At 41.1% G+C, this 13,978-nt stretch overlaps 1 protein-coding gene across 2 annotated transcripts; it reads left to right on the forward strand.

The window, feature by feature from the left end:
- Positions 1-82: 82 nt before the first annotated feature.
- On the forward strand, positions 83-13,865 carry LOC144085019 (elongation factor 1-alpha 1). 2 transcript variants are annotated; one of them, XM_077613961.1, is made up of 8 exons: positions 83-248; positions 8,127-8,310; positions 9,913-10,092; positions 10,163-10,459; positions 10,536-10,686; positions 12,252-12,508; positions 12,624-12,858; positions 13,103-13,865. In XM_077613961.1, the coding sequence occupies exons 2-8, from the start codon at positions 8,167-8,169 to the stop codon at positions 13,225-13,227; spliced, it is 1,389 nt and encodes a 462-aa protein (XP_077470087.1). In that variant the 5' UTR covers positions 83-248; positions 8,127-8,166; the 3' UTR covers positions 13,228-13,865. The 2 variants fall into 2 exon arrangements, with proteins under 2 accessions (XP_077470087.1, XP_077470088.1); XM_077613962.1 differs by lacking the exon at positions 83-248 and adding an exon at positions 443-678.
- Positions 13,866-13,978: the final 113 nt, after the last annotated feature.

Below are 13,978 nucleotides of genomic sequence, written 5' to 3' on the forward strand. Positions count from 1 at the left end.
TCTGATTCACTGTTATAGAGGACAATTATTCAGCAACTAACGTGAAGACACCACTTCCGGCCGACTTGGTGCGCGCACCCGTGCAATTACGCAATCATCACAGACCCAACTCCCCCTCCCTGCACGTCGGACGTGCGCGCGTCTGTAAGCGGAACGCCGTTGTCTGTCCTCAAATGCACGCGCGCTGCCTCAGACGACCTGCACTTGACCATCAACAGCTCAAACCAAAACAGTAGTGTACTGCTAAGGTAAGTGAGCTATGACGTCATACGTGGGTTTAAAAATAAAACCCTTGCTTGGAATGTTATGACTGGGGTGACGAAGTGTGTGTGTTTTGGTGTTGGGGGGTGGAGGGGAGGGGGGTGGGGGGTTGTGTGTTTCACTGAATAATGAGGTTCCTCCGCCATTCACATGACCATATGATGTGGAGTTGGCGCACTTGTTTTTTTTGGGGGGGCGCACTGCGGCAACTGCTGCAATGACCCTCCTGGACAAAAAGGATGAGGATGTTTACAAACTATGAGCGAGCAATGAGTGCTTAATAACAAAGTCTGGTAATGCTGAGATGGGTGACAAGATGGTGGATTTTTTCAAGGATGTTCAAGGATGGTAGTGTTTTCCAAGGGTGTGTCAGTGAAAGGATTACATCGCAACAAAAATAGCAACCGGGGACAGAAGGTGGGAATGCATGTGTATACAGTGGTGCCTTGAAATACAAGTTTTTCTAAATAAAATAGTTCGATAAGAAAAAGTTTAGTGTGCTTCAGACCACTACAGACCCTCCACTACTTACGAACGAGTTAGGTTCCGAGCGATTGTTAATAAGTTGAATTTGTTCGTAAGTTGCTCAGTGCTATATTTTGTATAATTTATGTTTAAGGCCTATATAAGTATATTGAAGCCTATATAAGTATATTGAAGGTTTATATTAGTGCATTTGTATGTTTAAGGCTTGTATAAGTAACACGCATTGGTTTGTACTGAAAAAAACATTTAATAAAATGGAGAGAATACATACAGTGCTGTATACATACATTAGAGAGAGAGAGATTTACTCGAAACTGGCCGAAAGAAGCTATCTAATGACGATTGCAGTTTTCTTTTTTTCATCATAAATGATGGGGTAGCACTGTATGGCATCATTCAATTGATTTGCAAACTTTGTGCAACGTTCAATATTTGGGTCCTGCTGCTCGATCTTTATGTTTATAAATGGTACTGACGGTCGAACGATTCAAGTTGTATTCCCGTGCAACGCTCACCACTTTCTCACGCGCATCAAGCTTCGTTATTATTGCCACTCATTTCAAATCAAATGGCTTGCCTTTTCCTTGCACCTCCCTCAATAGAAGCCTTTCGCTTTTCACCAACCATATTGAATTATGGATGCACGAGATATTTAATGATAAAAATGAAAAAGGTTCTTTGCGCACTGGAGATATGTTCACGCACTTCCGCACTGCAACGAACTAGGCAGAGGAAGGTGGATGCTGGGTGAGCTGAGCTCTAACAGCGCCAGGCGTCGTTATTAGCGGCGGGAAAGAAGCACTACTCGGAAAAAGGCACGCAATCCAAAATCGAACTTACGAACATTTTTCGACATAAACGCAATTTGCAGACATGTTCCTATGTACCGTTGTTCGTAAGTAGGGGAGCGTCTGTATTGTTAGATGGCGTTCTAGTCGCCATTATTCCACGTTCCTTGCAGTGGCATCAACAGACATCAACAGTTGGTGTTTCTAAATGCACCATTACGTGGATTCCGCCACCAGCATTTAAAAGAGCAATATGTAGGACTGGTGGCCAAAAATGGTACTTCAACCAAGATCAAAATATTGTCACATAACATGCCTTCCCTTTTGGATTGCCAGATAGATGCTTTGCAGTGGAGAATTCATACTGCGTGTTCAAAAAATATTGCATTTTAATCAGAAAAGACTGGTTATGAAACCAAACATAAGCAGTAATCATGTGAACCATTTGTAGTCTACAACCTGTCTATTGCATAAGAAAAATTAAATGCATGCCAGTACATATAGACTGCAGACTACGTGAAGGTGGTGCATGAACAAAACAAAATCATTTTTAGCGAGGGAGGTTAACACAAAAGATAAGTCCCACAGAAAAAGGGGGTGGGGCGAGTGTTATGCGTGACCGGACATTTCGTCGACGGACACTTCGTCGCCGGACGCTTAGTCCCTGGACGGTTCGTCGAACGGACGCTTCGTCGCCGGACAGTTCGTCGCCAGACAGTTCGCCTAACCTTAACCACTATTAAAGAAGACAAAGGAAATTCACATATTATTTATTAAAAAAAAAAAAAGCAAAAACTCGCTCGACAACACAAACACATTAACATTTGGGTGTGCGTACTAAATGGGCTCGTCTCTAAACACACTACGCACGAAACAGTTCCTACGTTAAACGGTTCCTACGTTGAACGCTCAATTTTTAAAATAAAAGGCAATAAATAAAATTATTTTATTGAAAATTTTATTAAAAAGAAGACAAAGGAAATTTACATATTCTCCGTCGTCTTTCTTCTTTTTTTTGCTTGGTATTCACATAGATATCGTGTATACAGACTAGATTTCCAATGCGCGTTGTGAGGCAACGGAGCTAGACGTCGTCGCTTGTCGGCCATTTTGAGAACAGGCCCATTCGCTCCTATTAATAGAGTCAATAGAATTTGTTCTTTGAAAGGACAATAGATTGCTTGATTTAAAATCAAACGTGTGCATCTATATCAAAGTCAGAGGTGCAGTATTTTTGGCATACTTCATAACAAATATCAGTATCCAGTCAGAATCGTAGCCACATCAATTCGCGATTAAAAACCAATAATAGTAATTTAGTGGAGTCACTCAGTGCCCCCCCGAGGAACCGTTTCGTGCGTGTTTAGAGACGAGCCCATTTAGTACGCACACGCCCAAATGTTAATGTGTTTGTGTGGTCGAGCGAGTTTTTCTGTTTTATTTTCTTTGATAAAGAATATGTGAATTTCCTTTGTCTTCTTTAATAGTGGTTAAGGTTAGGTGAACTGTCTGACGATGGAGTGTCCGGCAACAAATTGTCCGTCGACGAAGTGTCCGGTCGACGAAGTGTCCGGCGAAGAAGCGTCGATTCGACGAACCGTCCGGGAACGAAGCGTCCGGCGACGAAGTGTACGTCGAGCGTCGACGAAATGTCCGGGTACCGAGTTATGAGCTCCACGTAACTTGTTTCACCACAACAGAAGTACCGCTAAACAATATATCAGTCAGATACCAAATATTTTATTTGGTATTGCATTGACAGCATCCACAAAGACAATTTTTTTCCTCCATCCATTTTACTAACCAACATCTGAACACGCATAAAGACGCTATCTTTGCCATGGTCAACAGACCCACAGGAAACAACTTTGGTACTTACAAACATGTCAACTTTGTTCATATTCCTATTGTCAATTTAACATACATGAAAGTAATTACCCGAAAACAAAAAATATCACCTCTTGAAGAAAGCGGTACAACTTTGGCATCTCTCGTCAATTTTTTGTTATTAACTGTCGTTCCTGATCAAAGGCATCTTCAAGGCATATTGTTTCGTTTCTGAATTTGTGTTGACTCATTTGATGCTCAGAATGAGATTTTTTTTTTTGCATTATTGGTCCAAAACTGTTATTTTTGTGTGTGAAAGTATTATTAGTAGCTTAGTTTACATAGCCTACAGAGCTGGGGAAACCTGGACAAAGACAAAAAGTGATCTTGTAAATGCCTGATGTTGAAGGGCGGGACATCCATTGTAAACAGAATCAAAAGTATCAGCCAAAACCTTGAGAACGGTGTTAGAAACATTTCCTGAAAATGTTTCTTTAATCTCTATATGAATAATGGAAGTGTGTCCTTTATTCCTCTGTCCTCCTCTGCTAGGTGTTAAAAGCTAAGGCAAACCCTGAAAATGGCCGGGATAGTTAGCATGTTCAAATATGGAATACATCAATTGATCACAAAGTAAATAAAAATGAGGTCGGTGCTTTTGCTGGCTGCGATTTATCGCCACTTGTGCGTTCAAATCCAGGTCACGTCCACCTGTGTGGAGTTTGCATGTTCTCCCCGGGGCTGCTTGGGTTTCAGTGGTGGACTGTCAGGGCCTGCAAGGCCTTCTCTGCTGGCCTAAAAAAATATCTGAATCACAGACTGATGTTAATTATGTTTTGTCCATGAATACTCATTAAATAATTCCAAATTGTCTGTCAGCTTCCTTTCATTGCTTTTCCCCTGGCTATGCTGCTTCCAGATGTGTTTTCATATTTAGGCATCTAACCAATCAAATTTCAGCTATTTGTTGCCAGGGTCAGAAATCTGCCTTGAGGCCTTCATAATCAGTTCTGCAGGCTCTGCTGCAGAAAAGAAGCGTCGATAAAACTGTTGCTTTAACTAATCAGATTTCGAGTTGGCGACACCAATGCTTTCTCGCAGGCGTAGGCATACGTCATTGCCTTCTCGCAGGCCTAAGGATAAATCATCGCTTTCACCAACTATGTTTGGCTAGTAATAGAGTGGACTAGCCAGAGCTACCAAACTGTACCTGGAGCGAGCTGCACAAGCAAATATATTGTTGTGTTGATTTAATAGCGGTTTTGTCAACCCGCAATGGCTGAAGGAGAAGAAATGGATTTGTTTGCAGATTTACTATCAAAGCCATTTTCAAGATGGACTTTTCAAGAAAAAAGCTGGACATCATTAAGAAAGGTCGGACAACTCCGAAGCAAGCAAGCCTGTCACAACCGGGAACCAACATTTTCAGCACTAAATCGAATAAAAACCAGAAATACGACAGGACAGGCTCGACTTTCAGCATTAGCTTCGATGGCAATAGAAAAAAAAGGAGGAAAGAAAGGAGGAAGGATTTTGTGTACAGATAAAAAAGATTTTTGGTGAGTAAAATATGGCTATATTCCTAAATAATATTTCAATTGTATGAGGTTATTATTGATGCTCTTTTATGTGTTGCAGCTGTAGATGCAGTAGAGGTTTTATAGCCATAAAATAGTTTTTGAGGGTTGGATTGATTCAGACATAGCTGAAGGCGTCGCTTTGAAATTGACGGCTCGCCACTGGTGGGTTTGCCCCGGGTACTCCGGTTTGCTCCCTCATTCCAAAAACATGCATGATAGGCTGATTGGACACTCTAAATTGACCCTAGGTATGGGTGTGAGTGTGCATGGTTGTTCGTCTCCTTGTCCCCTGCCTCTGGCCCAGAGCCAGCTGGGATTGGCTCCAGCACCCCCCTCGACCCTAATGAGGATAAAGCGGTTCATAAAATGAGATGAGATAAACCAATGGCAGTCTTGTCCAAAACACAATGTTCACGGTTAAAAGATGACACTTTACAGCGTTGCCAAAGGATGCATAATCGCAAAAACGCTAAGTGGGATCACCCCTATTATATCGCCATTATTTATATGCTTTCAAGCCTACACAATATTATGTAAATATTAAGTCTATTTATATTAATTCATAAATGTACTTATATAAATGTAGTTTACATGAAAGTACTACCATATATAATATATTTAGTATATAGTAAACGTTACAGTTATACTCATATATATACCTATACAGTGGTACCTCGTCATACGACCGTTCGTCATACGGAATGCTCGTCTTACGGGGGAAATTTCGATCGAATAATTCGCCCGTGATGCGGTCAAAATTTCGTGATGCGACCAAGCCAGGTAGCCATGGCATTTTTTTTGGCATATCTTTCGTGTATAACAATATTTACGAGCACCGGCCACAAACCAGTTTTACACCTGCCATCATCAGGTTCATTTCTACTATCCATAAATGATCCTGTTATAATAAAATGTAATTATTAATATGCATACATAAAACATCTTAATAAATTTCACTATACTTTGCAAAAATTTGACTTAAATTTGACTTTATTTTTCTCATCTGTCCTCACTTCTTATATTCACTTCTGCTGAATGTGTCGCTTGAGATAGTCTAGCTTACATTAAGTCCATATTTTTCCATCAGAAAACTCACCCACAACTTTGGCTTCGCTGCATTTTTTGCAGAACAGACCTTTCTCACTCGAAAAACAAAAGATGTCCCCCAGTTTCACCGCTTGCCGACCGGTGGTTGGGGACCCCTGTACTACACTATAATGGCTTCTTTCAAATGGCATCACATTTGTCCCAAAATGGCAACACATACGAGTTATTTTCTGTTTAAACATTGTGTATTTTAGATTGTTTAAGGAACCATCTTTTATATGAAGGTCATTTATATTAACTCTCATCTGTTCCTCTAACCAATCACTGTATCGTAAGACCCCTGAAACTTTTTTCAAATCTCGATTTTATTGATTTCAAGCTTTCAACATTGATAGTAAAATACATTGTAAAAAAAAAAGAAAAGGCAAAAGCGCCCGTCACGCTGGGATCACCCCTATTATATCGCCATTATTTATATGCTTTCAAGCCTACACAATATTATGTAAATATTAAGTCTATTTATATTAATTCATAAATGTACTTATATAAATGTAGTTTACATGAAAGTACTACCATATATAATATATTTAGTATATAGTAAACGTTACAGTTATACTCATATATACCTATACAGTGGTACCTCGTCATACGACCGTTCGTCATACGGAATGCTCGTCTTACGGGGGAAATTTCGATCGAATAATTCGCCCGTGATGCGGTCAAAATTTCGTGATGCGACCAAGCCAGGTAGCCATGGCATTTTTTTTGGCATATCTTTCGTGTATAACAATATTTACGAGCACCGGCCACAAACCAGTTTTACACCTGCCATCACCAGGTTCATTTCTACTATCCATAAATGATCCTGTTATAATAAAATGTAATTATTAATATGCATACATAAAACATCTTAATAAATTTCACTATACTTTGCAAAAATTTGACTTAAATTTGACTTTATTTTTCTCATCTGTCCTCACTTCTTATATTCACTTCTGCTGAATGTGTCGCTTGAGATAGTCTAGCTTACATTAAGTCCATATTTTTCCATCAGAAAACTCACCCACAACTTTGGCTTCGCTGCATTTTTTGCAGAACAGACCTTTCTCACTCGAAAAACAAAAGATGTCCCCCAGTTTCACCGCTTGCCGACCGGTGGTTGGGGACCCCTGTACTACACTATAATGGCTTCTTTCAAATGGCATCACATTTGTCCCAAAATGGCAACACATACGAGTTATTTTCCGTTTAAACATTTTGCGTATTTTAGATTGTTTAAGGAACCATCTTTTATATGAAGGTCATTTATATTAACTCTCATCTGTTCCTCTAACCAATCACTGTATCGTAAGACCCCTGAAACTTTTTTCAAGTCTCGATTTTATTGATTTCAAGCTTTCAACATTGATAGTAAAATACATTGTAAAAAAAAAAGAATAGGCAAAAGCGCCCGTCACGCTTTTTTTCAACCAACTACAAAACCCTTAGACAATTCCCCAGACAGCTAACACACAACTAAAACCATACCTAAATACAATGCATAAAATATTCAGATTAAACTCTTTCATTACAATTATCCAGTGTTATGGATATGCAACAATTGACCTCTGTTCTCTGAACTTTTATGGCTAAAGATAAATGTCATAATCTCATCTCTGTCATTTTCTGAACCGCTTTATCCTCACTAGAGTCGCGGGGGGTGCTGGAGCCTATCCCAGCTGTCTTCGGGACAGAGGTAGGGGGCCAGCCAATCGCAGAACACAAGGAGACAAACAACCATCCACGCTCACACTCATACCTAGGGGCAATTTAGAGTGTCCAATCAGCCTAACATGCATGTCTTTGGAATGTGGGAGGAAACCGGAGTACCTGGAGAAAACACAAACTCCACACAGGTGGACCGACCTGGATTTGAACCCAGGTCTCCCGCTGTGAGGCCGGCCCGCTAACGACTCAACCACCGGGCCGCCCCTAAATGTCATAATTGCAGTTTAAATACCAAAGATGTGTGTACCTTCAACAATTTAGCTCTAAAAATCGATAGCGAAAATACAAACAACTTTACAACTTTAAAAATCGCCTAATTTATCAGACAGGAATTAAAACTACTCACCAATTCTCTGTGGCACTTTTATAGAAGCCTGATTGGGTCTCTTTGAACTTGAGTGGCCACAGTCATGGGGAAGGAGAAGGTCCACATCAACATTGTGGTGATTGGCCATGTGGACTCAGGCAAGTCCACCACCACGGGCCACCTCATCTACAAGTGCGGCGGCATCGACAAACGGACCATCGAGAAGTTTGAGAAGGAAGCCGCCGAGGTAAGGGTGTGGCATACGATGGACCAGAAAACTTTAACAAGATTTGAAAATTCCACTGTCATGTGATAGTCGAGACTCGAGTAGCAAACAAAAAAAAAAATCAGTGATCCGTTGTCACCATAGCACCGTTAAGCTAATGCTTGTAGGAAAACTTTAAACATGTTAAAACATGTCTCTTCTTCCTCTGAAACACGGCCATTGTTAAGGTTATTAGTCTTACCTATCAGCAATCATTTTTTTCTGACTTATTGAGTCTCAAATTTACTGTATTTTCTCGCATATACGCCGTATTTGTAACTCCAAAAAATGATTACTGAATCAAGGGTACGGCTTATATGTGCATAAATTAGACTTGGCATGCACGAAACTGCAAGGTGACAAAGAGGAAATGCCACAACGCAAGACAATGCGGTCGATACGGTCATTTATTTTAAAATAGAGGAAAAGATAAACATAAAAAGCTAAACAAAATGTATTTTGGCATTTATGAATGAAATTCAAGAAATTGCTCGCTCAGGGTGCCGCCATCTTACCGTAGTTAAACGTGCTCTGACTGGCCAGTCGCGAGTCGTCTTGATACATGTCTTCGTAGTGTTTACCATGCCAGCACATCCCAATAGTTGTTAAGGCTGATCAAAGGTTTTGCAGTCGAACATTAAAATATCAGCCTTGATATCTGCATAATGTGCAAGAGAAATTGTACAATTCAACGATTTTAAGGCAATTTTAAGAGTATGGCTTATACACTGAGGCGGTCAATATGCAAGAAAATACGGTAATTTCAATTACCGTATTTACTCGCATATAAGCTGCCTGCGGGTATAAGGCACACCCCTAAAATTGCCTTAAAATTGTTGAATTTTACAATTTCTCGCGTTTAAGCCGCCCCGTGATTCTCAATTTTCACCTCCATACTTATGGTTTTAATAGGGAGTACAAATGTGTTACTTTGAAGGGAAAATCTTAAGAAAAATCATCACACGTGGTATTTCTGAGATACTGTATGAATCAAAAGCACATTATTAGGGTCAATATCATAAGTTAATATTCCTGTCCTTTGTAAATGCAAAATATCAAATTATTCAATTTCAATACAGTTCCAGTAGTTATGAATCTTTGTGAGCCTTTTAAATTTGTTTTCACTACCTTTTTAAAAGATCACATCATTTAATTACTGTGAAGTGACATTAAAACATAAGGACATAGTTTTTTTGCGAAATGGACTGAACCTCATCATCTATGGCAGTGGTTTTTAACCTTGTTGGAGCTACCAAACACAACCAGTTTTATGCGCACTCACCAAACCCTACTATAGTGTAAAATAAAATGTGATATTTTTTCAAATTCAAAATATATTAATTCCTCACAGCACTGATTGGCCAATTAATGTCACATGATCATCTGCAGCCAGTGATTGTCAAGTGTGGCATGTTATCGTAAATAGACATGATGAGTCGATGTGGGTTGCCCTCCGCGGCAGAGGCTCCACCAAACCCCTGAGACCGACTTGTGACATGACAAAAGATTGAATACATTGCATTTAAGCTCCAAAAAAATTGCATGAATGAGTTTTTACAGCATGCAAACGGCAATATCTTCCAGATGGGTAAAGGCTCTTTTAAGTATGCCTGGGTGCTGGACAAGTTGAAGGCCGAGAGGGAACGTGGGATCACCATCGACATTTCACTGTGGAAGTTTGAGACCACCAAGTACTATGTGACCATCATTGATGCACCTGGACACAGGGATTTCATCAAGAACATGATCACCGGGACTTCTCAGGTAGGCAATACAGGGACACAGTTGTAAGATGGACCAGCTTTGCATGAGTGTGAACGGAGTCCAATTTTAGGCCGACTGTGCCGTGCTGATTGTGGCTGCTGGTGTGGGAGAGTTTGAAGCCGGCATCTCCAAGAACGGTCAGACCCGCGAACACGCCCTACTGGCCTACACTCTTGGTGTGAAGCAACTTATTGTGGGCATCAACAAGATGGACTCCACTGAGCCCAACTACAGCCAGAAACGATATGAGGAAATTGTCAAGGAAGTCAGCACTTATATCAAAAAGATCGGTTATAATCCGGACACTGTGCCTTTTGTGCCCATTTCCGGCTGGAATGGTGACAACATGCTTGATGCGAGCCCAAATGTAAATACAAATACTACCCTCGTGTTTGTCGCACTGTTCTTCCACTCATGTTTAATACCATTTTTTCATGTTTTAGATGCAATGGTTTAAGGGGTGGAAGATCACCAGAAAGGATGGTAACGCATCAGGCACTACGCTCCTGGAAGCCTTGGATGCCATTCAGCCACCCACCCGTCCCACAAACAAACCTCTCCGTCTGCCCCTTCAGGATGTTTACAAGATTGGAGGCAAGTATTTATGGATAATCTGTCATGAACAGTTGGTTTAAGAATTCTTGGGGTACCAAAATATAAGGTAATCCCTCAAATTTGGCGGAGAATGAGACCAAACTTGGCTGCGATAATCGAAAAACCGCGAAGTAGGATCAACGCTATTATTACTACAATACTACATGTTTTCGCACCTATACAAAAATACAAATACACTAGTATACAATTGGTTAAATGGAAAACCTACTGACTTATATAGTGGTATGATAAGGCCAGAAAGCAGTGACGAAACTTGGCTTTAAGTCATGATGTCAACAGCCGGTGTTTTAAACCCCACCTAAAACAAAAAAATTGCCTCTGCCTCAAATGTGCCGAGAACACCTCACCAGGATGGTGTCCAAAAGGCATCCTACACAGATCCAATATCCAACTCCTTACAAGGAAGAGGAATGGTTATTCTTTTCTTTCAGTCACAAACTAGAGATAGCGACCCTAGGTGACAGTGGGAGACAGTAGCTTGACTGGTTAATCTCCAGATTTAGCTTCCTTATAGGAAGGTGTACCGTATTTATTCGAGTATAACGTGCAATTTTGTACCATAAAACTGAAGCAAAGTTCAGGCACGCGTAAACTGGCCTCCCCCAGTGAAAAAGTCCTTCGCAGCCGTTATAATGGGAGACGTAAAACTGGTCTTTGTCCGCCAGGTGGCAATAATCTACCTTCTTTTACAAATGCCAGTCTTCTTCAAATAGCCTTCGGCAAGCTTATAGAGTAAAAGGGGTAAAAAAATTAAAAAAGTTGCTCCACGGAAACGTTAGCGGGGCACCTGCTCACACGAGCCCACCCAGGGAGCGCGATCCTCGCTCAAGAAGAATGGAATCAATCGTTTGGTGAATCTGATGATGAATCAGACTTTGAACATTTTTAAATAATATGATGAATTAGACTTTAAAGCTTTATAATTGTAAATTCCAATTGAGAATTGTGTTCATACTGGTAGTAGTTTGTTTTACCAGGTTTCCGTACCATATGTTGCGAATAAATGTTTTGTCATGGCGGCATGTGTTCAGCATTAGCCAGTCACCAGTACCGGTGCAATCCTTGGTGAGAGCTAAGAAAAACTGGGGAAAAAAAATGTATACCAATTTTTAGTCACAGATTATGGGTGCACGTTATACTCTAATAAATACGGTAGTTGTACCCCGTTTTAGATCTATTCTCCACACCCACAAAAAACCCTCCCAAAATGAAATCAGGAATTATCCAGCTCAACTACTGTATACACCAGTGGTCTCAAACCGGTCCTCAAAGGGCCGCAGTGGGTGCAGGTTTTCATTCCAACTCAACAAGAGGATACCTTTTGCAAGTGTAATCAGTTAATCAGTTGATTGCAGCCAGGTGCTACTTATTTTAGAAGACACCTGATTGGTTAAAATGTCGGCACTGGATCGGTTGGAACAAAAACCAGGACCCACTGCGGCCCTCGGCGGAATCGGTTTGAGACACCTGGTATACACGGTACCTTGAGAAGAACCTTAACACCCACTTCCAGGCATATTTTTGACAGTCTTCTGCACGAACAGGTATTGGCACTGTTCCTGTGGGTCGTGTGGAAACGGGCATCCTTAAGCCTGGCATGGTGGTGACGTTTGCTCCCGTCAACCTAACCACTGAGGTGAAGTCGGTGGAGATGCACCACGAGGCGCTGTCTGAGGCTTTGCCTGGTGACAACGTTGGCTTCAATGTAAAAAATGTGTCCGTCAAAGATATCCGCCGCGGTAATGTGGCCGGTGACAGCAAGACCGATCCACCGCAGGAGGCAGCAAGCTTCACTGCTCAGGTGTTTTCTGATACTAAAAACCAAATATCAAACAGTTGCTTTGGGTTACGCTTGTTTCAGTCTTTGAACCAAGTCGGTTTGACCTTATGTTCTTTGCTTTCCTTTCTGTCTGTAGGTCATCATTCTTAACCACCCTGGCCAGATAAGTGCTGGCTACGCCCCTGTGCTGGACTGTCACACTGCTCACATTGCCTGCAAATTTGCCGAGCTCAAGGAAAAGATTGATCGCCGCTCTGGGAAGAAGCTGGAGGACAATCCCAAATCCCTCAAGTCTGGAGATGCAGCCATCGTGGACATGACCCCGGGCAAGCCCATGTGTGTTGAGAGCTTTTCTGAGTATCCCCCACTGGGTAAGTCTTAGGAAAAGAGCCAAATGTTGGCAAAAAGCTGAAGTTTTAAAATTAAATCCCAAATTGGTAATGTTCCACAGGTCATATTCTAAGAACTTTTTTGTCTTGACCATAAATTCAGAAACTAGTCTAAGCAATTATCACCACAACCGGGGAACTATATTCTGCCTCTTTGCTCCTATGTATGTTCTTCTTTTATACTTCTTGTCCAGTCAACCTTGCCCTCTCCTAACTTGACTTGTAGGTCGTTTTGCAGTGCGCGACATGCGCCAGACCGTGGCTGTGGGAGTCATCAAGGGTGTGGAGAAAAAGGCCTCCAGCACTGGCAAAGTCACCAAATCTGCCCAGAAGGCCCAGAGGAACAAATGAATGTTGTGCTATGCTGCCGACCCCAGGGTCTCCAAGGGCAGGACATCAATCATCCGGCTTCATCCCATAATTGGCTGCTTCAACGTAATAACCAAAGACTGGTTAATAATCACAATGCATCGCAAGACTATCCGAAGAAAAGAATAACATGCAGCTCCGCTGACTCCTATTGGTGTTGGGTTTCCCATAATACACAAAGTAATAACATAAGTTTATGTGTACACTGTTTATGACAATTAGTACCATAGTTTTCACATAGTGGTATTCCTTTTTATCTGTGGCTAGCTCTCAAGTACAGTTTACATGGTGAATGTTGTCCTTTCTTGCTGTCCGTTTAACGTTCCACTGCGCTACCCATGAACCTACGACTAGCAGTTAAAAACTACCGTATAGTGAGTAGTAAGTAGGTAGAACGTAAAATATTGTTGTTTTTAAGCTTTAACTGGCATTTAAGACAAATGGCATTGTGTGTCCTTCCAAATGGGTTCTGAAATAACCTAAATTGATTAAGCACTTTCATTGACACTTTGCTAACTTTGCACATGGACAGGAGATTTATTTCCAAATTGACTAAGATATTGCACCTTACTGTAGGATGGCACAAACCTCTGTGTGACATTAAACTATTCCACTCAGCATGTTGGTGTTGTTATTTTTGGTGCAACTTGGGTGACAAAACATGGCCCAGAACACATTTAAAATTCTTAATGCTAAAACTAAATAATGGCCAGGTCAAAAGCTCTCTGGCAAG

Source organism: Stigmatopora argus, chromosome 11, assembly GCF_051989625.1.
Source record: "Stigmatopora argus isolate UIUO_Sarg chromosome 11, RoL_Sarg_1.0, whole genome shotgun sequence".
In the NCBI taxonomy this organism is placed as follows: Eukaryota; Metazoa; Chordata; class Actinopteri; order Syngnathiformes; family Syngnathidae; genus Stigmatopora; species Stigmatopora argus.

Bases quoted from the DNA above. Each gene is read 5' to 3' on its own strand.
- LOC144085019 (XM_077613961.1), top strand. From the start codon at position 8,167: ATGGGGAAGGAGAAGGTCCACATCAACATTGTGGTGATTGGCCATGTG. The intron at 10,460-10,535 runs GTAAATACAAAT...TTCATGTTTTAG, and splicing joins TGCTTGATGCGAGCCCAAAT to ATGCAATGGTTTAAGGGGTG. The intron at 12,509-12,623 runs GTGTTTTCTGAT...TTCTGTCTGTAG, and splicing joins CAGCAAGCTTCACTGCTCAG to GTCATCATTCTTAACCACCC.